The 27,002-nt window shown below is 34.0% G+C and overlaps 1 protein-coding gene across 1 annotated transcript; it reads right to left on the reverse strand.

Moving 5' to 3' along the window:
- Positions 1-22,919: 22,919 nt before the first annotated feature.
- On the reverse strand, positions 22,920-25,057 carry LOC143571530 (homeobox-leucine zipper protein ATHB-13-like). The gene is made up of 3 exons (XM_077056928.1): positions 24,777-25,057; positions 23,930-24,333; positions 22,920-23,357 (listed from the first exon to the last, which is right to left on the reverse strand). Exons 1-3 carry the CDS (start codon positions 24,880-24,882, stop codon positions 22,926-22,928), a joined length of 942 nt encoding a protein of 313 aa, XP_076913043.1. The 5' UTR covers positions 24,883-25,057; the 3' UTR covers positions 22,920-22,925.
- Between the last annotated feature and the right edge of the window lie 1,945 nt (positions 25,058-27,002).

Genomic DNA, 27,002 nt, shown 5'->3' on the forward strand with positions numbered 1-27,002 from the left:
TGTAAATTCCGTGTTCGAAAAATAATATTCCTTATAGCTAGAATTCATACTTGGACAATTCCTCCTGCCTCAATGCCTCCAAGATTGATCATAATTATTGTTCAGGTTCATTTTCAGTTTTCGAATACATCAAGAGATCATTATTAACGTTATAATGAATTTTGTTGCAGTATGGTTTACAACTCGGTTCGGGTGATCCATGTAAACTGCGGTTGTATTAGTCACTTCGAAAGGCATAACTAAGGGTTCATAGTGACCATACCGAGCTCGAAACACCAATCTAGAAACATCTTCCTCTTGGATCTTAACTTGAAGATAGCCGGATCGGAGGTCGATTTTCGAGAAGTAATTCACTCCCTGGATTTGATTGATCAAATTGTCGAATCATGAGAGGGGATGTTACTTTTTGATAGTGATTTTTGTTTAGTTCTCCAGTAATCAACACACATCCTAAGCCTCCATCCTTTTTCTTTACCAACAACACCGGTGCTTCCCAATGAGGATAGCTAGGTTCTGTGAAATCCTTATCTAATAATTTCTCATAGTTGTATAATTAGTTCCTATATTTCGGCGAATACCAGATGACAAGGTGCCTTGATAATAGTAATTGCCCCTAAGGTTAGGTCAGTTTGAAGTTCAATTTGTCGGATAGTGGGATTTCGGGTAGTTCATCAATAAGGATATTGGAGTATTCAAGTATTACGGGGATATTCCCTATATGTTTCATTAGGGTTTTTCATGGTTATATTCTCCAGAGATGCCATACACCCTTTGCGTAAGAGTTTTAATATTTTAAGATGAGACACAAGAGGTGATATTTAACCAAACTCCTCTCCTTGTACCATAATCACTTCATCATCTGGGTGAGGAATTTTAACTATTTAGTCATTACACATGATTTCTACCTTGTATTTAGCTAACCAGCCCATACTGACAATTACATCGATGTTTCCCAATTATACCAAGAGCGGGTCAATAAAAATGGTTGGTTGTTTAGGATAATAAGATAGTTTTGGATATATTTGCCTAACATTTCTAGGTTTACTATTAGTGAAGTCTATAACATAAGAATCTATTAGTTCGCTAATCAGTACATTTCTCAGGAATAAGAAGTTAGTGGGAACAAGACTTCTATCGGTACCTATATCAAACGAGGCTGAAGTATATTACTCAGTAATTACATATGTATTCTTTTATCACAATTAAGTCTTGTTGTGTTTTATCGGGTTCGATCACTAATCGTGGCCTCTAACCGAGTTAGACATCAATGTTCGTTCTTAGTTTAACTTGAGACAGTTCCTTTTGAAGCGTTTCGTACTTCCACACTCATAGTAAACATGAAGGTTTATCATAGTTTGTGATTGAATTGGTTGCGATTAGGTTCATTGGGAATGGTGAAGTTAGAACGGTCAGTTTACATCACTTATAATGGTTCCACAGCTACAGTTATAGTATTCAATCTTCTAGTTTTTGTAACGTATCTTTATTCAACATTCCTTTATAACGATTACATAATCACACCTTGGCGAAGGTTCATTGTATAATTTTCGTTAAGAGCTAAAGTTGATCGACGTCTCGTTTTGAGTTGTAGGGGCGCACATTTAATTTGTTGTAGTTTTTGTACTCCTATTCCGTGATTAGCTCATTTTATACTAGATGATTTCCCGGTACTCTCAACACCCCTTTACTGACCGAATTCCAAGTTACCACCCCGGCTTTCATCTTGATATTCACAAAAGTTAACTGGCTAACTGGATTAACTAAATTGTCTACTTCTGGATTACTGATCATAGTATTAGTTGAACCAGATTGTTAGAACAATTTGTGCATTCCAGTTGACCTGCCCTTTCATTTTGGATTTCATTCCTTAGACAATATTTCAATATAAGGGCTTTAAGTCTTGCCCAGGTCCTACGGATAATTGTCTTTTGTTCCCGAATTCGTGCAGTCGCTTTCTCCCACACAAGGGCGTAGCTAAGTAATGTAATAGTAACATAATTAACGATACAATTTGATGGGAAACTATTGGTATGGATAATAGAATCTATCATCTCGATTTATTTTAGTAACTCATTTGATTCTTTAGTACCATTAAAATTTATGTTTGTACAACTTAAATCGTTTAAACGAGCATTCCCGTTGTGAAGGATCACGGTTGTTACGACTATTATTCATGTTCAATAAAAGATTTTTGTTGCCAATGGCATTTAGTGGGGGAAATTATCATTATCGGTAGTAGCATTAATGCTCAATGGGGGAGTATTATTCGTGACAATTTTCGAATTTATCATAATAATAACATTTGTAACTGTATTATTATTGGGCAGCGAAATAATATTCGCAGCCGTATTAGTGTTTGGCATTTAATTTGTATTCATTATCGTATTAATGTCGGCGGCGAATCACGTTGTGATTGTCAGAGTTACTATCTGCAGTTGCCGAACGATTATTTCGGCCACAACGGCCTCAAATCACGTGTTTGTTTTCTTCAGGGCCATTCTATAATGATAAACAACTAAACTTCACATAATAGTAATTTTTCCTATAACTCATTGCGCAGGGAATCACATTGGCTAATAGTCAAGTAATTCAAATAGCAGACACGTATTACACATACCAAATCATGTATCCATATACTCAGGATAGCACATAACTTTAGCCTAACAAGGCCATTGTTTGAATATATTATATCGAAAATTGTCATCCCATGACAAGTAATTTTAACCCAGTAAAGGTCAATGTTTGGATTATTGGATCCAAATCGTCTCCCATATCAGGATAGCACACTACCAAATGCTTGCATGGGGTATCGAAACTATACACAACAATGTCATACTATCCTTGTCTATTCGAGAACACATTATAACAATCACGAATAGTTCACAACTTGTACAACAATTATTCAGATGTAATCCCCCCATTGGGTAACTGTTTTATCATATCTCTCTCGTAAGTAGATATTTGTTCCTTATGAGTTTAAACAGTATGTTGTAGTCGGAAGGCATTTGTATATTCCTCTTGACCTTTAGATGTTATTAAATGTAATTATAAAATATTCTTTCACCGGATTATTCAGTACCCGTAAGTATCCTGGGTCTACCACAAATGATGATTTATTAGTTGGGAGTGAGTATGTTCTCTACAAGCCACAACACGTCATAGGTCCGCAAGCGTGGGGTCTCTCTTCTATGATAAATCGATCGGAGTGGAAACAATATAGGAGTGGTTGGAGATACTCGTACACAGGTGTTTTGATAAGTTTATTAGTTAAGGTGGGTTAATCAAGGTCGATGATACTAGTGAGACATAAAGGAATTATTATTTTTATAGTTGGTGTATGATATATGTAGGGGGTCACGGTTTGTTATATTATTGAAAATTCAATAAGATAGTAATTATATTTATAATTTGATAAACCATATACTTTACTAGGTATTTTCTTAGAAGTGGTGTTTATTTTTGAACAACGGAAGTGGAAAGATGACTAGAAAATAATTCAGTTTATTGTTAGAATCTGATATATGAGATAAAGATTAGGCCCGAATCGAGAAATATTGTGTTCCCTTGAGATAAACGTATGTAGATTACACCTTCCACGGTTTCCTTCTGGGCCTTGAATTTACTCACGGTCTGTGGTTCGGTCGTACGATAAGATTCAATTTGGACTCGATAAAGCTTTATCAACATTCTCGCTTATAGGTAACACCAGTTCTTCATCCAATATGAGGCTACCGATCTCGCCAACTTTCAGTTCAACAATTTGTTATAAAAATAATATTTTTCGACAACAGGAATCAGAGTATAGAATATTATTACTTATGACCAAATAAAATATTTTATTTGTTATGATCAGATATAATATTAATTACGATAAAATATAATATTATTTTTAATAAAATACAATTTTAAATTAATATTGATTATAATCGAATATACTATTCGTTACACGGAGACTTAGTATTATCGACAGTACAGTACTTACACGTATTCGTACACCTTGTTTCAGTTAAGCACATATGCGTGTTATATATATATATACATACTTAGCATTACCTTTTATACACATACGTTGCCATTTTTACCTACCCGTAAGTTCCGGGACTTCTCCCCGAATTCCCTCGTACAAGCAAATATGTTATTATGTTCCGGACCATAATAACTTACTTGCCCTACAAGTTCATCCCGACATCCATCTGTATATTATATTAAATTATTATTTAATTATTTTTCCAGAGTTAATCGAGCCTACGGTTATATTTTAGGTATCCTAAGCGACAACCTACTCCTTTATAACCTGGCTCTAATACCAACTTCTGTCACACCCCGTTGAGCGATTTGCGGAAGCGTAAAACGGAAATGTAGACACCTCTGGTATCAACCACGTTGTTTATAAAGAACAATACAAACTAGTTTACAATATTTTACATCGATCTAACTTTGTTTACAACTAGGTGATACAAACTAAATTCAGCCTATTAAGCAACTTTACTTCTTACTAGTACACTTGCATCAATTCACCCAACATTGATCGCAAGTTAAACACGTAGCACAATGACTTTCTAATCCAATCCAGTACCTGAAAAACATGTTAAAACGGGTCAACTACATATAGTTGGTGAGTTTCACGAGTTCCAAAAATCAGTTGTGCGTACAACAATCACAGTTGTAAGTACGCAAGTATGTATATATATGTACGTTCACAAGTACGTTTGTTTGTATGTTTATGATGTAATTATGCTAAGCTACAGTGAAGCCTTGACTGTCTGTGCTGCGTGCATCCATTTCCCACGCTCAATCAACCACTGTGGCTCCCCTTCCGCCCACAACATGCCCCGGTAGCTATGTCTAACACTACATAGCCTGTTTGTATAAGTATGGTCATGTGCAAACGGCGCTATGTGACACCGCAACCAGGCCGATTCCGTTTGGGTTTGTCAAACCAACAGTACTATTCACAAGCCACCGGCTCGAAGTTAATCACTGTGTTCATGGGGACTTTCGTGTGTTAGCACTTAGATAATTCTCATCATCAAACAGTTCAGAGTATATATAGATATGTATCAACATGTTTTTCACCCCAAAAGTTCGTAAAAGCAGTTTAAAAGTGGGGTCATGAAACTCACGGTTTATTCAGTATTCAGTAGCACGTCGGTTCGAGGTTTGTTTGACTTATAATCACGGTTTCCTATAATCAATATTATAATAATATTAATATTTTAATATTATTATAATCTCAATACTTAAATGGGCTGTAGAAATAATCTGGGTATAGCTGGAACGTCCAGAAAGTGGCATTAGGCTTAGGTTGTGATGTTGTTCAATGTCTAGTACTTAAAACCGAACTTGGCTCAGTTTCCCCGTTTTCCCAGCTGGCCAAGTTGTTCGTTTATACGTTCAGAAAAGAGTTATTGGGAAATAAGTTTGGGTAAATGTGTTCGTCGATAAAATGATTAAGTTATAAAGAAAGATCATATATTGGGGTCCCGGATTAGCTACGGGGCCCGTTTCCGTTTATTCAGTTTGATTTGAGAAGAAACGCGCACAATCTAACCAGATAGTCCAGGTTTCTCATAAAAGGGTTCGTTTTTACTTAATTAATCCAAACATATGATTTTTGATCACTCTTGGTGTTTTGATATTCCCGCAGGTTCGTTAATCACGAACTTGCCGGTTTTTATTAAAATTGAATTTGTTTAATCTTCAAATTAGCATAATTAATTAACCATTAATCATTAAATTATGAAAATTTAGCCACTTATCAAATAAAATATGCATATTTTTATAAAATTATTTCTGGAATTATTTACTGATTTATTAATTTATAAAAATTCATTTTATCAGCTATATTTCGCCTGAAAATCGTCCGTTTATCCCAAACGATTTTCAAAAATTCCACAAAAATTCCTAAATACTCAAATTATGTCCCGAAAAAACCTGTATCAATTCCAAAATGCAATAAGCTTGTTCAATATTCTTTTCGGCCCAAATTTGGCTATAAAAACTCATATGAACGCACATGTACAAAACACCATTATACTTTTCCAAATGATCCCAAATTTCATATGTGATCAAAATATTAGAAATCTAATTTCCACACAAAATTTCATAATTGTTCAAGCATTTTAACTATTTTTCCCAAATAAACATCCCAATTCGGTAATAAATTCGCCAAATATTCTCGAATGGTCAAAAAATTACCAAATTTGAACTGGTACTCAATGATATGATCCCTGATGTCCCTGCGAAATTTCAAGACTTAAAAATATGCACATCACAACCGTAACCTAAACAGCCCGTAATCGAGCGATTTGGTATTACCTTTGCGGTTTTGGTTCGTTTTCGCCTTTCTAATCAAGTTTTTGAGTTCTCGTGCATCTATACCAGCTAAATACAGGTCCTATATCACAAAACAAGCAATTTTAATTAACATAACAGCCCCATAACTTAGGGTTTCGGCTATGGTATAAAACCGAACTTTTGGACCGTAAAAACGTTGTTTAAACCCTTTAATCCGTGTTTATGGCAAAAAAAAAAGTATGATTCTGATTCCTAACCATGTGTATGATCAAAACATGTTTTTAGACCATTTTTAAGGTTTTTTCATGGTTAGGAATGATTTTTGGTAAACAAACTATGTTTATATGATATTAAACAAGATTAAAATATGTTAAAATTGATTGAAATTAGCTTAATACCTTAGGTTTTAAACATGGGTGAAAAAATCAGCTTTCCTTAGTCCAGATTTCTCGAGAATGGCCTTTTCAAAATATCTACATAATATAGATAATAACATGAAAATTTTAGGAGGGTTCCCCTTTATGCGTACGGAATGGGGCAAAGGCCCATTTGGCCTCATTTTGGCCTAACTCTCTCATGGTCTGTGTCCATACGCGAAATCCCGAGTCCAAATTCATTTCGGATTTGGTTTTTGGCATGAAAAATATACCGGGTACGACAAACAGTGCGTAAACAATCATTTTTCGGGCATTTTTGTATAAATTTATAAAAATATAGTATACGTTTGTAAAATTCAAAAATATTTTCACGGATCGCTTAAAACATTTCAAATAAGTGTTTGGTAAATCTTTTTTGGCTTAACGGATGATACAATGCTTGGTTTGTAACTATCTTTCGCGTTTAAATATATAGCGGGTAGTTAAACGAGAATTTTTTCGTTTAACTAGTTTGCTATCAAACTAAGGCCATAGTACTAATATATTAGCTTATATTAATCGTATATCACTTATAGATGCCCTCCCGGGATATCTGGGTCATAACCAGACCCGTTTGGTTAATCGTTCGTTCGATACGCAATAAGCGGTTAATCGCTTATTCGGTTTTTAAATATTGAGGTGTAACCGGTTTTGTCACGAATGTCACAACACAACAGTTTAGTGATCACACTAAAGTTCTTTATAAACCGTCGGTTAAATCCGGCATGTCCCAAAAATATCCGTATGCCCTTAACATTTATAGGAGGTGGTAGATTAGATATAGCATTTAATTTAGCTCGGTCAACCTCAATCCCTCTATTTGAGATGACATGTCCCAAAACCGTGCCCTCTTGAACCATAAAATGGTTTTTCTCCCAACTTAAGACCAAATTCGTTTCAAGTCATCTTTTTAAAACTTTAGTGAATTCATTTAAACATGATTCAAAAGATGAGCCAAATATCCAAAAATCATTCATAAAAATTTCAAGTGAATCTCCTACCATATCTAAAAAGATACTCATCATGCACCTTTGAAAGGTGGCCGAGGCATTGCACAATCCAAATGGCATTCGCCTAAATGCAAAAGTGCCATAGGGACAAGTGAAAGTGGTCTTATGTTAGTCATCGAGGTGAATAGCAATTTGATTATACCCTGAATAACTGTCTAAAAAGCAATAAATTTCTGATTTGACAATTTCTCGATGATTTGATTAATGAAAGGTAGCGGAAAGTGGTCCTTGGAAGTTGCAGCTTTCAGGTTCCGATAATCAACACATATACGTCACCCGGTTACCGGTCGAGTGGCAATTTCTTCACCTTTTTCATTATGGGTTATCTGAATACCCGCCTTCTTCAGGACTGTTTGCGTGGTACTCACCCACGTGTTGTCTGAGATCGGAAAAATGATTTCTACATCTAACCAGCTTAAAACTTCTTTCTTCACAACTTCCCGCATATTTGGATTTAACCTTCTTTGAGCATCATGTGTGGGTTTTACCTCGGGTCCGTGATGATTTTATGCATCAGAATGGATGGACTAATCCCTCTCAAATCTGCTATCGTCCATCCAATCTCCGCGTTATGTTCCTTCAAAACTCTCATCAATGCTTTCTCTTGATCTCATCATGTCTCATCTTCTCCCAAAAAACGCGTATTTCAAGTGTTTTAGGAGCTCATTTAACTTAACCGTTGGTGGACTCTAAAGTGATGGCCTCAACTTGGAATCTAGGGTATATGGTAGTCTCTTCACCTGTTGAGACCGTGGTGGTTTTTCAATACTTGTAACATACACTGCAATTGTTTTCTCTTCCTCTTGTAACTACAACGAGTGCTCGAATGTTTTCCTGTAACAAATAGCAGACTCCTCTGTGGCATCTTCCTCATTTTCATGAGGGTTCAACCCATCAATGATGTCAGCCATAAAGCATTCATCACTCACAGAGGGTTAGAAACGTTTAAAAAAAATTCAACCGAAGATTTTTATTTCCAAATAACATATCAACTACCCTGGTTCTACAGTTTATCAAAGCATTTGTAGTTTCCATAAAGGGCCTACCTAGAGTCTCGTTCGGTTACCGTTTTAGGTCAACTGTCACATAACCTAGAACAAGGGATTCAACCGGGTAATAAGAATCCTCAATCATCACAATTACATCGGTAACAATCCCATAGGAAGCTTTAGGGTCAAATCAGCTATCACCACAGTGGTGTCGGCTTTTCTGAGTGGACCAAAATTATATTGTTCATATAAGCTTATGGGAGAATACTCACCCCGTCTCTAAGATCTCACAACACCCTTGTCATTATAAACAACCCACTTGAATGGGTATTATTGGTGTTCCTGAATTCTGGAGTTTAGATCGAAGGATCCCCGTCAAAACCAAACTAGCATTAGCAGTTAAATCAACCTGGTTAGGTATTTTGTGAGTTCGTGTTGCGTGCACAAGTCCTTCAAATATTTAGTATAAGCGGGGACTTGCTTAATGGCATCAATGAGGGGCAAATTAATTTTCACCTGTTTAAACATTCCCCACATTTCCTCATGGTTTGGGCCCCTCTTCTTAATTGATGACGATGCTTCAGGATTCACCAATACCCAAGGAAACGAAACGAGTTTATTCGTTGGACCTGTTTTCTTGGCGGTTATTGTTTCCTTTTCATTTACCAATTCATTTATATTTTCATTGATTAATTTTTTTGGTTTATTATTTGTTTCAATTACCGCATCCTCATCACTCTCCCCATTTTCACCCAAATCTTCCACCACACCTTCAACAAAGGATGATGGTGGATTCACCCCATTACTATAAACCTTACCGCTCCTAAGGATACTTACTTGGTAGATGTGGGTTCTCTTCCCGCTTAATGAACTACTATTCTGATGGATCGGGTTCTTCAAGGTGTCACTTGGTAGCTTGGATGGATTTCTTTTCAAACTCGCCACTTCTTCAGCGAGTTTACGCAATAGCTTTCTCCTGGAGCTCTAATCTCTGATTCACAGTTTTATTCTGAGTCTCCTGATCTCTGATCAACACTTTTTGATCTGCCTTCATTTGTTTAAAGAGGTTCATCGTATCCTTAATTAAGTCCTCCTTGTTACCTAAAAAATTCCCCTGCCCTGCTAATAACAATTTTGATAACCCTTATTGTACCCACTTGATTCTCTTTTTTAGACTAGCTTTGAGCATTACCTAAACTGTTCCCAACGACCGCTGATTTTACTGATATCCTATTTTCTGAGAACTACCCTAAAAGTTTGGGTTTCGTTGAGTGTTCGGATTTCCATAACTGAGGTTCTGGTGGTTTCTAAGGCCTGGATGATAGGTATTCAAATTCATATTGTTTATATTATTATACCTTCTTTCACCCTGAGCATAGTTTACCTCTTCTTCCTCAACGTGTATAACCCCGCAACTCGACACATCATGTCCCAATTCCCCGCTCCATTCGCATATTGGGTATGTCTTGCCTTATGGAATCTTCTCTTTCGTACCTATGACAATTAATTGGTCCGATTTCTTTTCCATTCAGGCCATTCTATCCTCAGACACGACACAATCAATCGCTTTCACAACTGCCCTCTTCACCATTCTATTTGACTGGGAATGTCTCTTAAGTTTATTGCATGTTTCTCCATGTGCCTCCAATCCTCATTCTCATCATTTGTTAAGAAAGATCCGTTTGTAGTGAACTAAAGAACACAAGCATCTTCACTAGACAGACCGTCATGGAATGCCTTTATTAATTCCCATAAAGCAATTCCATGGTGAGGGCAAGTCCTCAACAATAATTTGAACCTCTAAAATGATTCATAAAATATCTCACTCGTATGCTGCTGATAGTTTCTAAGGGCGGTTCTTGCTTTTGAGGTTCTATGTGGTGTGTAATATTCATCAAGAAACTGCTGAGCTAAGTCATGCCACATGTAGATACTCGCCAAAGGTAATGATAAGAACCACTGTTTTGGTGCATCCTTCAGACTAAGCTGAAAAACCACGAATTTCACCTCATTTGTAGCGAATCCCAGACTGGAAATAGTAGCGTATATTGAGTTAAAATCACTCAAATGGAGGTACGATTCCTTTATGGCTTTCCCATGAAACGTTGGCACCCCGGTTAAACTACACTACCTTATTAAAAAGGTTCTCTCATCTCTTACTAGAACAATAATCTGTATGGGGTTTGTTGCAACCTATGGAGTGAAATGGCTCTGAACCCCTCGAACTGGTGGCGGGATAAAAGCTCTTAAGACGCCATCATCATACTAATAAAATGGAAGTTGGCCCCCTATTAGGCTGATGTCTCGGTGCTTGTTGATTTCTCGGGTAATGATACTGTTGACGATTCTGGTTAGGTGGTCGATATTTTGGGGTTTTGGTTGTCGATTCCTTTGATAGTACTGATCCCCCCTGAAATTCTTCATACTGTTAAATTTTGATGTTATTTTTGTCGATATTTTGTCGATTCCTAAACATCCTCAAATTCTTTTTCATCTTCATACTCAGCATCCCAATCCTTAAATACATCCAAATTCCCGACTCTCTCATTACCATGATCAAACGCATTCTCCTCCTCATAGAGTGAGACAGTCCCTGACGGTTTTGTGGTTCTTACATTATTGATCAGTTATCGTCAAAGTTCAGTGGTTGTCTTCTATTTCGGATGTCACCCCCACAGTTTACTTGAATTCTGTTTCGGTTAACATCTGGTTTTGGTTGGAAGGTGGATCATTTTGTGGGATCGAATACTCTTGATTTTGTGGTTGACTTAGTTTTTGGGTTGATCAACGGTTGGGTTTTGATTTTTCTAAGTAGTCATGTTCTCTGTCTTCAATTTGGATGTTTCGGATTCTGACTTTTGGTTCAATCCCGCTCTTTGAGCTGATCGGTTTCTCTTTGCTGTCTTTTCGATCTCTGGATCAAATTGAAGTTGCTCTTTATCTCGGGAATATCTCGTATGCGTTAATCTGTAAGAATATTAGCACACACAAAAGCACACAAACCCCGCGTAGAATATCTACCACTTTGCATGTTGGTTCCCCGGTAACGGCGCCATTTTGATGTAGATGTTGTGCTCTAATAATAAAAACAAGTATTTTAATCACTTAAATACATATAACTAGCATGGGTAGGTAAGGTCGTCTCCACAATAAATTAGAGGAAAGTGAAAGTTTGTCTCATGACATAAACTAATTAACTAGTCGCACAAATGATGTCAAGCAGGTTAGAAATACGTTTTGAAAGCAACACAATCTTTTAGAGTTTTTAAAAAATTTAAGAAACGAGTGATTCACTTTTGGTTCAGGTAATGTGATAGCAAGCTAGTCACGAATTCTATTAAGTTGATTGCAAAGTAGTTACTAGACCTAGTAGTTTGGTTGTAACGGCAAACAAAACCTAATCTGAATTATTGACATAATTGAAGGCGATTTACCCAATTACCAGTTTTATATTATAATAACCAATTATTATGCAATGACTAACGGTTATCGAATCAATGGCTATAAGAACCTAGTCCTAAATGCTGATGAACACAACCGAATAACTGATGCAAGATTTGATAAACAAAACACAAGCTGTTTACACAATCCATCAATAAAGTAAACCAAGATAAAATAATATATTCAATCAAGCTCTTAGTCAATGAAGCACATCGAATCTGATCATAATCAGTTTACACAAAACCTAGCCTAAAGTGATCACAATGGTATTTAGACTGGCATCGGCATCATGATTAACTTTCTTACCTGATGAAATTAAGGATGAAAGCGTGGACTGATTGGTAGAATTATAGCAGGCACGGATGAAACGATAACGAATTTCAATATGTTTCGCTTTAGAGTGATGAACGGGATTTTTTAGTTATACATATCGCAGCAGAATTACCAATAAAGATGGGAGTAATAAGAAACTTCAAACCGTAATCCCGCAAGTGTTGTTGGATCCACAAAACCATGCAACGTTTTTCGGCCTGAACCTGCAATCTTCACACACCATCGGCGGCCACTACCACATCCTCCTTAACTCATTTCAGATCTGTTCTTTAAGAAACGGGTTTCAGTTATGCAATCGATTTGCAACCAATGTGCAATCAGTACTCACACCACAGTCGCCAACAGGGTTCACCGCAGGGGTACGGCAGTGTTTATGGCCGAAAAAAAGATCTAGGGTTTTCGATGGTGGTGTCGATGGGAGATTGGAAGATCAGAGGGGATAGTTTACCTGGAAACTTAAACAGTGAGAGAGAAAGATAACACTGGTCGTTTGATGACAACACGACATGGCGGTGATGGGGTCACGACGACAGTAGCGGCGGTGGTTGCCAGCGGTAGAGGAGGTGGTTTCCTGGTGGTATTCAAGAGAGAGGGAGAAAAAAAGAAAGAGGTGGGGAGTTAAGGGTATTTTTGTCATTTTCACAAAAATAACATCAAAATTTAACCAAATTGTGAGCTCAGACTAAATATGTTACTTGCATAAAAATATAGTGTTAAAGCGTAATAAAATAAAACATATGTATCAAATTTATAATTTGTGTAAGCCACAGGGACCATTCGTGTAATTATAATTCTATAAGTTATAGACTAAAAAATCCTAGTCATTGCCATGTCACACACCATATCATCAGAAGTTAACATGGTTAACAATTTGTTAGACTGGGATTGTTGATGGTAACAAAATTTAAAGATGGTAATTGCTAGCAGTCACATTGTTAGTTAGTATTAACATTGGCTGATACCTAATAGTTTAGATTATTTATGTCCAATTTTCTTATATGCAATAGTAGTTTGTTTTGGTTTTCCTCTTTTTTGTCATAGGTGATTAGACCATCATATGTACCATTGCTTCATCACATGTAACCTGTTTGGAACTCTATGGGTGTTGTTTATCTGGTGGGCTACTGGGTTATTAGTGTCAAAATCATTAGTTTCGCGTAAGTTAGATTTGTTACAGTTGGGTGATGGTAATGAAAATGGTGCTAGTAGTTGTTAAATGGTGAAGAAGACATGAATAGTATGACATTCATTATTATTGTTATTATATATAAATATAATGTAATATGCAAATCCATTTGTAATAGCATTATATATACTGTTACATTGTAAAAGAGGTTGTTAAATAGCGGTTTCGATGTTATCGGCAATATTGAAAATTTTCATGGCTTATGATCAGATTATATTTCAAATATTGACACTTATAAGTATTGACTTTTAATATTACATATGTTTACGTTTTATACATGTATATATATAAATTGAGCATGATATTTAAATTACCGATATCTCACAATGATAATGTATATCTCAAATACCCATCCTTAACTGCTATTTTGATTTTGGACTGCATAGATGCTATCATAGTACTTTAAACTTTTATTCTATTTTGAGTTTAAGATAATCAATTAGTACTTATCCATAATCTTATACACCTATTACTTAATTTACTACCAAATGGTATTTTGATTGCTTTAACTCTATTACAAGTCTTTCCATGAATTCTGTGTTTTCGTTCCAGTTTCACCACATAAACATAAGATTTATGTAAAACGATCCGTTGATACTACCTTCAAATTTATATAAAATTTCAATTGTAAATATATATTTATAATTGACATTTTTATAATTAACGTTTTTATATTTTCCGCCCGTATGGTACACGGCTCAAGTTGATCCTCCAAATTCAATCGAATGTTGTGTAACTGAGCGACTAATTCGTTGCACGGTGAAGTTCCGAAACATTGAGTGATATATGCCGTTATGAGATTGATTATTTGAAACTTATAATCCTTGGTGTATTTAAATTGCTACGTTTACCCTTGAAGTAGAATAAGGTATTTTTATTGAGTATTTAAGATGACTTATTTGAAGCAACTTATTTTTAGTGTATAAAAATTACAATATTACCCTTGGATTGGAAGAAACGGTTTTTTCAGTTAGTACATAAAGCTAATACACCCCCCCCCCCCCCCCCAAAGCAAAATAGCAGTAGCAGTAGTAGTAGATGTAGCAGCAGCATTAGTAGTTCAATACAAGTTTAGTGATGTTTAAACTTGCCATCATATATTGTTGATCATGTATTGAAAAATTACTGAGTTGTTTTGGAAATTTACAATTTCAAGTAACGGTCAATATTTGCTAAATATCAGTTTCAGGTCACAAATCATGTTCAAATATCATGTATTTTTGGTTGAAAAAAAATTAAGAAAGTTTAATTTTTATTAGTTTCAGACCATTTTTATTTGTTATTTGCTTTATTTGGTTCCATTGTTTCATCAAACTATCATTACTCCTATGCGTATGGTTAACTTAAATGAAGATGAATCAATTGTTGTTACCGAAGTTAGTGTGAACGTATTTAAAGGAATACAACAATGTAATGCTAAAACAATACATCAAATATAATTTACGCATTATAAAAATGTTGTACTAGTAAATATTTATGTATCTTATATTACTCATGCAATTGATTTTTATGGAAAGTTGAGACGGATAGAGGAAAAAAAAAGCGCGGATACAACATACTCACTTTGTTGTCGTAATTGAAGTGTCTAGCTTCTGGAGTTGAAGCCATCGCATATGAGTACAATACGTTCGATTGTTAAATTGTATAGCATTATTCTTAGATCGTTCTACTCCTCTAATATTCTAAATACAAAATATTTATCTAAAATAATTCGTTCATAAAAATATAGTCTCTTAAATTTATTTAAATATACAAACATATATGTTTACCTAACGATTTTAATAATTTCCGGTAACTAACATTTCTAATGGTAAGATTCATAAAACATTTTTTATGATATTACTTTTATTTAAATACTGTAACTTTTAAGTTATTATTTTTTTACTCAAAGATAAATAAAAATACATTAAATTTAAAAAATATATTTATTTAAATAATATTTTTATTTCTATGCAATTTCAGTTATGCCAATAGAAGAAATTAATGCCCCGGTTAAATACCAACTTTCACACATAATGAAATTCCACGTTTGCTTCAATCCACATCCTCTATAAGCAATTCATTTGGTCGATATTTAATAAGTATATTTTTTAAAGAGTTAATCGTAGTTATGGTCTCTGTGTTGAAATTCAAAACGCAGCTTTCAGCCCTGTGGTGGCCATTTCGCAGATAAGGCCCCTATTGTGGTCCCTTTTCTACAATTGGATCCACCATCAAGTCACAACGTTAGTTTTTCTGCGAAATCACACTAATACTCTTATAATTTGCAACCCCGTGGTTTTTAAATAAATAGAATGTGGACCCTCATTTTGTTTAACAATTTTCCTCAAAAAATAATAATAAAACCGTCTACCACGGGTTTCGAACCCAAATCTAGCCACACTAAGCAAAACACTCGCAACCAACTGGACTATCTAATACTTTTAGTCTTTGATAAGCTTTGTTGTTAAATATTAGAGTAAAGTGCCATTTTTGTCCTTGTGGTTTGGCAAATAACGTGAATTTAGTCCAAAAAAATTATTTTTTGCATTTGGACCATCCACGTTTCTCAATTCTTGCCAATTACATCCAAATCACTAACCCCGTTAAATTGAATCGTTAAATTAGGGGTAGACATGTCTTCTCACTCTTTCTTTATTATATGAGTAAAGTGCCAAAATTGTCCCTAAGATTTAGCCACATTTGCGAATTTCGTTCAAAAATATTTTCATTTTGGCAATTAGACCCTTGATTTTTCCCAACCGTTTCCAATTTCGTCCAAATTGTTAACTTGGTCTAGATTCAACATTAACTCAAGGGTGTTACTATCATTTTACATGTTTGTTTACATTATTATTAGGAAAATTGGAAATAAATAATCCCACATTTTGTGTATTGGCTGATAATAATCTCACCTTTAAAAATCACTATCAATGGTCCCACCTTTTAACTATTTTTGTCTCACTGGTCCTCCGTTAAAAAATAATTAACGTCGTTATGTTTTTTCCCTAGTATCAAATCGATGTTTTAGGGCTTTTGATCAGAAGAACGATACGAGTCGACCGATGTAAAACTTATCTTGAAATGGTGGGATTATTTATTTCTAATTTTCCTTATTATTATACGTAAAATAAAAATAAAAAAAAATAAAACAATAAAAAAAAAACCTTTCAAAAAGAACACAATTCAAAGACAGCCACCAAAAATAAATGAACTAACAGAAATGCATGGATTCGAAGCCAGGCGCGCAACTTGAAAGCAAAGAGGTTGGCTGATTGCCAACTTGCTATAACCAACATATTTGTTTAACAATCAAAAACATAAATAATAAATCAGTAGATTTCAAAAATGGAGTTGTGGCACCGCCATCCAATATTTATCTATATATATAATAACAATAAAAATAATATAAACAAGCATATAAAGGGACAGTAACACCCCTGAGATAACGTTGAATTTAGACCGAGTTAATAATTTGGACGAAATTGGCAACGCTTGGAAAACATCGAGAGTCTAATTGTGAAAAAAATATTTTTGGATGAAATTCGCAAATGTGACCAAACCTCGGGGATGATTTGACACTTTACTCATATAATAAATGTCTACCCATGACTTAGCGCTTCAATTTAACAGGGTTAGTGATTTGGATGTAATTGACAAGAATTGGAAAACGTGAATGGTCCATATGCAAAAAATAAACTTTTTGGACTAAATTCGCATTATTTACCAAACCATAAAAACGAAAATGACACTTTACTCTAAATATTATTATGTGGACACGGGTCCCACCCTGAAAGTCACCTCACTAATCCAGCCTTTTAATTTTCTTCTTGTCCCGCCTTTCAACCATTAATACACACACCCAATTCATTTCCTTTAATTTCTCATAAAGTAAAACAAACATGGGGCTTCCCTTCATTCCCACCTTAATTATTATCCTGTGTTCCATCTTCACCGTTCAATCCACTTCATAAGACACCACCACACCACACCACCCCTAGGATTTCGATGAACCAACCCCACCACCACCACCTGCAACTCACTCATGGACTACAAGCTACCAAACACCACGACTCTCGCCAACATCACTAACCTCTTCCAAATAAAAAACCTCTGATTACTCCTCGACGCCAACAATCTCCCACTCACCACTCCCAAAGACCCACTGATCACCGGCTCATCGGTTGAGGTTGCGTCTTTCATGAAACGGGTTAGGGTTAGGAAATCAAAAAATCAATATTGAAAGGGAGAGACATGAACTTGTTTCTGTAACATTCGTTAAATTCCGAACCCTAAAACCCGACCAATTTAAAATTTTATTTTTTTGGCGTATTGTTATTAAATCAAATTAATAAATTTACTTTGATCATTTATTTTTATTTCACGACGTCCGAATTAGTTTCGGTTAATTTATAAAACATTTCAACTATCAATAGTATGCAAGATATGCCCCTATGTTAATTTTAATCCACTTTTGCACTTATCTCTAAAGTTAAAGGACCAATCTGAAAAATTGACCAAAAATATTTTTCCCTCCTCTTTCTCCTTTATCCACTGCCGGCCGTCACCCTCAATACACCATGTCTTGACCTTTAATTCTTGGACTTAATCAAAAATCAATATTCCTAACTGATTTCGAACCCACCAACGCTCTAATTATAGGAATGATGTTAATTTGACAGCTAACGCATTCAATCACGAGCCGCGGCTGAAACGAACTCCATTGCCCTATATATACTAAACGAAAACACAATTAAACTTGCACACATATTCACCTTAATCCCACGATAAAAACCCCTAACCTAATTCCAGAAAAGAAGTCGTGTAAAACCATCTCTGAATTCAAGCTTGAGCCGTGAATCATTATGGCCAATAACCGTCAATTCGCAACTGTTAACGGTAATCTTTATATGAATTACACTCGCGTTTAACCGATGATTAATAGCCTTAAATCAATTTTGACAAACAATAATCAATTAAATGATTTCTTGTTCTAGGGTTTGATTTGGGGAAATTATAAGAACTGGTTTTCATATTTAAATTATCAAATTCATTACTTAAACAAGTTTAATGACTGGCTTGATGGCCAGCGCATGTTTGTTAAGACGGGAACGGCTTGGGGCGCGGGTTGGAGCCAAGCCTGGTTTGCTTTATTTTTTTTTAATTCTTTGATCTTTTTATCATTTTAATAATAATAAAGGAACATTATTTTTAACAAGAAACCCGAGATATTAATTTCTGGACTTTTAAACCTTTTCCCGACATCTACATATTATACAAATACATATATTCATATGTATACATAGATGTATTTATATTGTTACATAACTGGAATTCCAGTAAACTTGTATATATATTCATCGTATGAACCGAACTTTGTTCATTGATCAAAACTCATTTTTCTTTTTTCGTTTAACTTTCCTGTTAATAGATTTATACCTATCTTATTTATTTAAATATCATAATAATAATAATAATATAATAAACCAAGGTTCAAATAATTTATCCCGGTAATAAACCTACATGTGTATTACATATATGTTCTCGTCATATATATTTAAAATAAACCGAATTAGTAAACGTTTGAATAATATAGTTTATATTTTTTTTCCCGTTATCATAAATCATTAGTAACATTTATGGTTTTATTTATCAATGCAAAATAATAATAATATTAATACTAATAATAAATGTAATAATAATAATAAAAATAGCGTAAATCCATAAAGTCTCCAAATTTCTTTTAAACCGATTAGTAACTGTTATATTGCTTTGCATTATTTTTATTTGTTTATACTCTCTAGTTATATTATTTACAAATAGTAAATGTAATAATATTATTATTAAGTAAATAAAATAATCTAAACCCTAAAACGACTTCAAAACTTTCCAACGATTATCAACCGCAATAATGATGAACAAACTAATAAGATCCCATCAAATCTCAAATTATATTATTAATTTTTGTTTGTTTATTAATATTATTGTTAACAAATAGGACCTTTTGTGATGTATCCCGGGAAGCGTAACAAACCTATATTAGCTCCTTATCATCCTTTCACCTTCATTAATCCATTCGATAAGGTAAGTAATTCACATCCCCTTTTTTACCGTTTTACATTTTGGGGGCGTTATGCATTCACAATTCAAATACTTAATTTCACACTACAATTCCATTATTTGTGTTCTATGATATTGCTCAATTAGTTCTACGTGCAAATATGACCATGTGTTTATTTTATGTTTTGCTGGTTGGTATCTCATCCTCATCCTCATTAATATGATCATACGCCGTCGGAGTAGCTCGTTATCTATGTGATTCGAGTGAAAAGACAATTTTTATATTTATTATTATTCTAGTTGTAGTAGTTCATATTTATCGCAAGAAATTGTCATTTTCAATATTAATTGTATTCAAAAACCGTGATTACTTACTCAACTTTATATTGACAAACAATATATTTTCACGCATGGCGCAGGTAACTATATTGGATGAAGCAAGAGATTAAAGAGTAGATTGGACTTTAAGTTGCATGAGTAATAAAGACGGATTTTGTTCTTATTTATTTAAGTTGTAATGTTATTTAATTCAAGACAATGTTTGTGTTTTTGCGTACTTGAATTATGTGAAATAAATAATTTAGATATTAACACGTGTATTTACTTTAGTGTCTTTTGAGCTATGATACAATTAAGTCGCGCCCCGACATATTTCGCCTTAGGTTGGGGTGTGACAGTTTCTAGGCGGCAGTGTTCTAGAAATCGACGAGGAAGGAATTAGAGAGAAACCCAAGATATGTGAATGAAGGTGGTGGTGGTGATGGTGGTGCCATATTGTGGTGTTACCACCATCGGAGTGGATACGGCGGTGGTGCTGCTTCACTCTTTGCCATCGAACTGGATACAACGGTGTTCACCAAAAAAGGAAGAACTAGATGGATCTGCATCATTCTCCGTCGTCAGTGGTGCTTCACTCGAGAGGAAGGAAGAAAGCGACGGATATGCATCATTCCCGGCCATCGGATGAAACACCGCGGTGGTGCTTCGCCACAAATGAAGGGAGCTTCTGGATTTAGAGAAACATGTGAAATTGGTTGGGGTTAGGGTTGGATTATTATTATTATTATTATTATTATTATTATTACATTTATTTGTGAAAAGACCGATTTACCCTTGTCTTAACAGAAATCATTTACAGAGATTTAACGAAAACCCAGATTGAAAAAAAAAGTACCACCAAAGGGGCCTTATCTGCGAAAAGGTCACCACAAGGTTGAAAGCTGCGTTTTTGGTTTTACTACAGGGACCATAATTGCAATTAACTCTTTTTAAAATTTTATTTGTAGCATTATACTATGTCATTTTATTTTTTGTAAATTTTTATTTTTTACTACTTTCAGCATGAATATGAATTGCACTTATAAATCATAGTCGTCTCAAAAAAACATATTAAAAAAATATCTCATCGATAGAAATTATATAGTTTACGTAACAATTTCTATATTTTAGCATGTGTCATACACTGATCAATAACCCAGTATAAAAATAAATTAAGTTTCACATAATCATAATCAAAATCATGTAGAACAAAATTAATGTTAACTAAGATTCATCTTTATCCAAGGGAATAGATAAGTTTAATCAATCACGATCAAAAAATTACCTAAATAAAATTCAAGTTCGAATCGAGACAAATAAAATGGAGCAAATATCTTCAAAAGAGTTATAAAGTAACATTTAATTAGCCAAAAAAAAAAAAGGAAAAAAGTAGGCTAGCGGAGATGAATAGTTAATGAGAAGACTTTTCAACTCATGTCAAATTGTCTATATATCACCATTGTTAGACAAAGCACAAAGCATAAGGTTAAACATAAAACTATATTTACAAAAATGCAGTAAATCTTAACCATTACTTAATCTAATCTAAGAGTTAAAATCTATTCTTAAACTATTTAAACACATTAGATATTTTTACTACAACCCTATGAAGAAATACAAAAAAAAAATATATTTTTTATAAAATCTAGCAGAAGAAAGGTCCCTTGGTAATCCCTGACTGAGGGTCAAACTCTAGCAGAAGAAGTTAGAAATTGGACGGATAAGAACTGTTGATCCGTAATTCTTCGGAGAAGATGTTATCAATAATCCATCAATGTTAACCAGTATCTCTCGCATCACCGATGGAATCTCATCGGGTAATGAAATCACCGACGGTATATTCTTCGGTGATACCTATATTTTCTTGTTGCGCACATTTATTTAAGTTTATTTGATAGAAGCCAATTCGAGATGGATAATCTTCCAATTGATAGTGACCCTTTGAGCGGGTTAGATTCCAAAAAATAGAGAGAACAAGACATAATTTTACTTCAATATTCTTTTTAATATTATGCTTAAACTTGCAATGCCTTTTATAGGCTTACACTTGAAAGTAATTGACCTAAATAAAATGTAACATGATCATGAACTAGACCACTAAACTAAGATAACTCCCACTAACCTAAACTAATCAAACAAGTAATGAAATTCAAAGAAACTAATACGAAATTAATAAGTAGCATGGTGAACATGGGTCTTGCTCGTATCATTTTTACAAAGTTATTTCTGTTTAAAAATGAATAAACTGTTGGTTCAATCAGGCCGTTCGCTTACAAAGAAGCACACGCAGTTACACATTGTAGAGATTGTAGTGTGTATGAACTTCAAACGAAAGCTACAAGGGAATGCGTAAGAACTGTTGTATTATTCGCCTTTACACACACTGACTAGAAAATAATAAACAATAAGAAACCTAATCTTTATCCTAAAGAAACGGAACAAAATAGAATAAATCTTTTCAGCCCATGCATCTTTAATTCACCAGCGTACAGGTCCTTATGAATCGATCAAAACCCACCAAGGCACCAATCCAATATTAAAAACCGATAATGTGCCGACACATGACCCGTAAACAAAGCCGATTAACCTAACATAAAAATGAAAAATAAGGAGTAGAGTTTATTATTTTATCAAATAATGCAAAAGCATGTAGTGATCATTACCCTTTTATTACTATGAATACAAAGATTATCCAAACACTAGCCTTGAATTTAAAATAATAATACTTTTTCGTTCTAAACTTTACTCTATTAATTTAAGTGCCAAAACAAGAATTTAAAGCTTAGAGAGCAAACAAAATTGATCTCCATCTTTAATATTATATATAATCAAACCAAAGCCTAGAAGGCGATCGAATCTGAGTACCGTTTTCTTTTGTTTTTGTTTCCTGGTTTCATCAATTGAATTGTGGCTGTTCCAACCATGGCCAAAACCCTGAATGATCTTCCATACCAACAAACATGTTGCTTAAGCATTCTTCTTTAATCGCGATTGATTGATCAAGTTTCTGGCAGTGGAGTTGATGGTGATCTGCTGACCTTGATGATGAAGAATTATGGAAGAGTTGATGACCCCCAATGTTATTCGAATCTGGCCTCTCGATATTCGACGATGGAAAAAGATTAGGGATTGGTTGTTGTTGGTGCTGGTGCTGGTGCTGGTGCTGGTGTTGATGGTGTGATGAAAGCGGGCTATCGATAGCTGGTGTTCTAGAGATGTCTAGTTTGATTTCAGAGCTGTTTTCACTTCTGTTGCTGCAAGATCCTTCTGTTTCTTTTATGTTGAGGTTGATTAGCTCCGCGGGCTCCCTATTCTTAAGTGCCATTATCTGCAAAGTTCCAATGTTTATGGTTAATTAAGCTATCATCAATATAAGTTACACTGTAACATTTACTAGTTATATATGGTGGCATGAATTATGAGTGTCTAGTTTACTTAGTGACAATCTTCACATGTTTTACTTCTTTTTCCTATGTTCATACAAACTTTAGCCATAATCAGTATGGAAAATTGCGACAAGATTTTTCTTGCCATTATTTAAAAATGTCAATCATTTAAACCTTTGACTTACATTTACCGAAAGTAATTACTGTGGTCATTGTTCCAAAAGATAAAAAATTTACTGCCATTAGTCTATTAAGTACTGTTAGTTCATCTAATTGCCATTAGATGTGCTAAACTGTTGTGCACTATTCTAGTAATTTTTTTTTTGTTTAATTATGAAAGATTTTACTGGAAAACTCAAAGGATCTATGCTAACCAATGAGATCATGCAAATCGAAGCTAGCTTTGAATATGTGATCTTGAAAAAGGCCATGATAAGAAATTAGAAAATTTGAAAATAAGAGCTATGTACCACCATAGTTTCCAAGATCAGGTGGTAATGATTGATATGATTACCTCAGCATGAAGTTTTTTGTTTTGAGACTGGAGTGAATCATTCTCAGCTTTAACAGCTTCATACTGTCTCTTGAGGGTATCGTAGTCTTTTTCCAACTGTTTAGTTTTCCATCTAGCTCTTCTATTTTGAAACCAAATAGCAATTTGTCTTGGTTGAAGTCCAAGGGCCCTTGCAAGCTGCATTTTCCTCTCAGGTTCAAGTTTATTTCCCAACTCAAAGTTTCTCTCAAGTGTCTTCACTTGTTCCATGTTTAATCTCCTCTTTTTCTCTCCTGCAAGAAGCTGTGATCCATCATCAGATAACTCATCTTCTCCATTAATGTTGATCCCTTCTTGATCACATCCATCCATGTTGTTCACACCCGAGTACGATATCGATCTTTTTCCTAAAAAAGAAGCCACACCTGCACCAAGATCATCATCTAATCAATAAAAATTCAACCTTTCTTCAAACCCAGTTGAATTTGGTGTTTTGATACAAAAAAACAATAAAAAGGCATAAAGACTTGACTGAAACCCTAATGCATCAATGAGTTCAACAGCACAACTCATCACTGCATCTTGATCTTATGTTAAGTTAATTTCTTATATTATTATTATTATTATTATTATTATTATTATTATTATTATTATTATTTTGAATAACGAACACCAGCTAAACACTTGGAAACTCTGAGGATGTCGTGAGGCCTAATCCACATACAGTGGTACCTCACCTAGACTTAAACCCAGGAATATCGCACATGAGTGAGATTCAAATCGGTGACGTCAAACAGAAGAAACTTAGGTGAATCTAAGGTAAAACTCATGACCACCTTATCAAACCGGTGATGGTTAAGTTAATTACCACTGAGATCTTGAGAGAGAGATGTAGGGGCATGCTGATGCTCATCTTCTTGGGAGGAGTGTAGCATGAAATTGGTGGAGAAGAAGGCCATTCCAGTGCAAGTCATCAGCTGTTTAAACAACCTTTTTTGCTGTGATTATATGACTACTTTTCTCAAGGTTACAAGAATTCTTTGTAGTCTCATCATCATGTTTAGAGAAAGAGAAGGAATTCTAGAGAGAGGTGAGAGAGAAAGAGGTGAAGGATATTATGCTAAACAAATAATTGAGAAACTATATATGACACACCTTTGGAAAATGATAAAAGAATATTTACAACAGATAAAAGAACAAATATAAATAGTGGAATAACAGGTGTGTAACGTAAAATAATTATCTCGGTTTTGAATATATGATTTATATCGAAACAATAAACATGTTACATGGTATAAAACATAATATTCAAAAAAGGCTATGGTTATCCACACACCTTAATCTATCCGAACACCCTTTAACGTGAGGTTCCATACGATCGTATAACCACTATACGATCGTATGTAGCGTGTGTGGATAACCAAAGAGTGTACGAATATCATATCCCAAAAAAATCGGGAGAGAAATACAAAGAGTACTGAGAAGCTATATTCAAATAAATAAAACTAAATATAATGGGTAAAAAAATTGAAAGCTGAAAGTAACTAGGACCAACCTCAGTTTTGTCTTCATAGAATAATAATTCAGTGTGCTTAAAAATACGGCTTTAACCTTATTTTATCATGCACATGTAAACAAGCGACAAAGATTTTTAAGATTGGCTAAATTTTCTGTCGGTAAATTTATAAACTAAAACTTTTTTTTTTTTTTTTTTTTTTTTTTGGTTTTACAAGAACATAATTTACATGTAATTTGGTAATATAAACACTTCAATATATATCGATCGACCTATATACAAAATGGGTTTGCTTAACTATTCATAAATTTGTTTATGATCATTATTCAGTAATCATCTTGATTCACCGGATCACTCTAAGGGTAGTTGGTAGTAAGGGTGGTAAGAAAACAAAAGCATTAAAGAAAAAGACTAAGAGAAAAAAAATATAACCGGACAGTTTGATATCTCAGCAGTCCCGGTTTTCACATTTAGACGAGTTTGGCGTGTTGATGCAGTTTGAAACTTGCAACCCAATTGCGGTTCGCAATGGGTGTTCATAGGGGCGCTCAAGGGGCGGTTTTGGGAAGTAACACCGCCGAGGGGCGGCTTTGAATGAGTGCTTAAGGGGGTGCTGCCTCACGAAGACCGGCGCTATGTGGTGATGATGTGGGTCCTACTCCATTTTCATCAGTCATATGATCATTTTAAATAAAAAAAATCTCCAAAATTATATATATATATATATATATATATATATATATATATAGGATCAGAATCATATGAGAACTTTTTGAGAATTGAGAATTATGAGAATCATTTTGGACCACAAAAAAAACCCAAAAATAAAAAAAATCATAAAACAAAAATAACACAAAAATAAAAAAAGTAAAAAAACCAACGTTCTTATTTATCATCTCGGTTTCTAAAAAAAACGTAAAAAAAAAATTCTCGGTTTAGCTAAATTATACATATACATATATGTATAATATGTACAATATGTACACGCATGTTTTTTTTTCTATACACATATGCATAATTTAAGGTAAATGATAATGTATATATATGTACATTACATAACTAAAGATTAAATGAAAGTATACATATATGTATAGGTATAATACGAATTAAAAAGAAAACAAATCGTTTTTTTTATTATATATATATGTATAATATGTACACACATGTTTTTTCCTATACACATATGTATAATTTAAGGTAAATGATAATGTACATATGTGTATATTACGTAACTAGAGATTAGATGAAAGTATACATATGTGTATAGGTATAATACGAATTAAAAAGAAAAAAAATTTCGGTTTTTTTTTTTAATGAAACCGGAATGAAATATAAGAATTTTGGTTTTTTTACTTTTTTAAAATTTTCGGTTTTTTTTGTTTTATAATTTTTTTAATATTTTTTTAGAGGGTTTTTTTAGTGGTTCAAAATGGTTCTCAAAGTTCTCAATTTGCCAATGGTTCTCTTAGGATCCTTACCCTATATATATATATATATATATATATATATATATATATATATATATATATATATATATATATATGTATGTATGTATGTATCCATCATTCACTCAATTTC

This window comes from Bidens hawaiensis, unplaced genomic scaffold, assembly GCF_021521415.1.
Source record: "Bidens hawaiensis isolate Kalapana, Puna unplaced genomic scaffold, B.hawaiensis_p1.1 tig00025388_1, whole genome shotgun sequence".
Taxonomy (NCBI): domain Eukaryota; kingdom Viridiplantae; phylum Streptophyta; class Magnoliopsida; order Asterales; family Asteraceae; genus Bidens; species Bidens hawaiensis.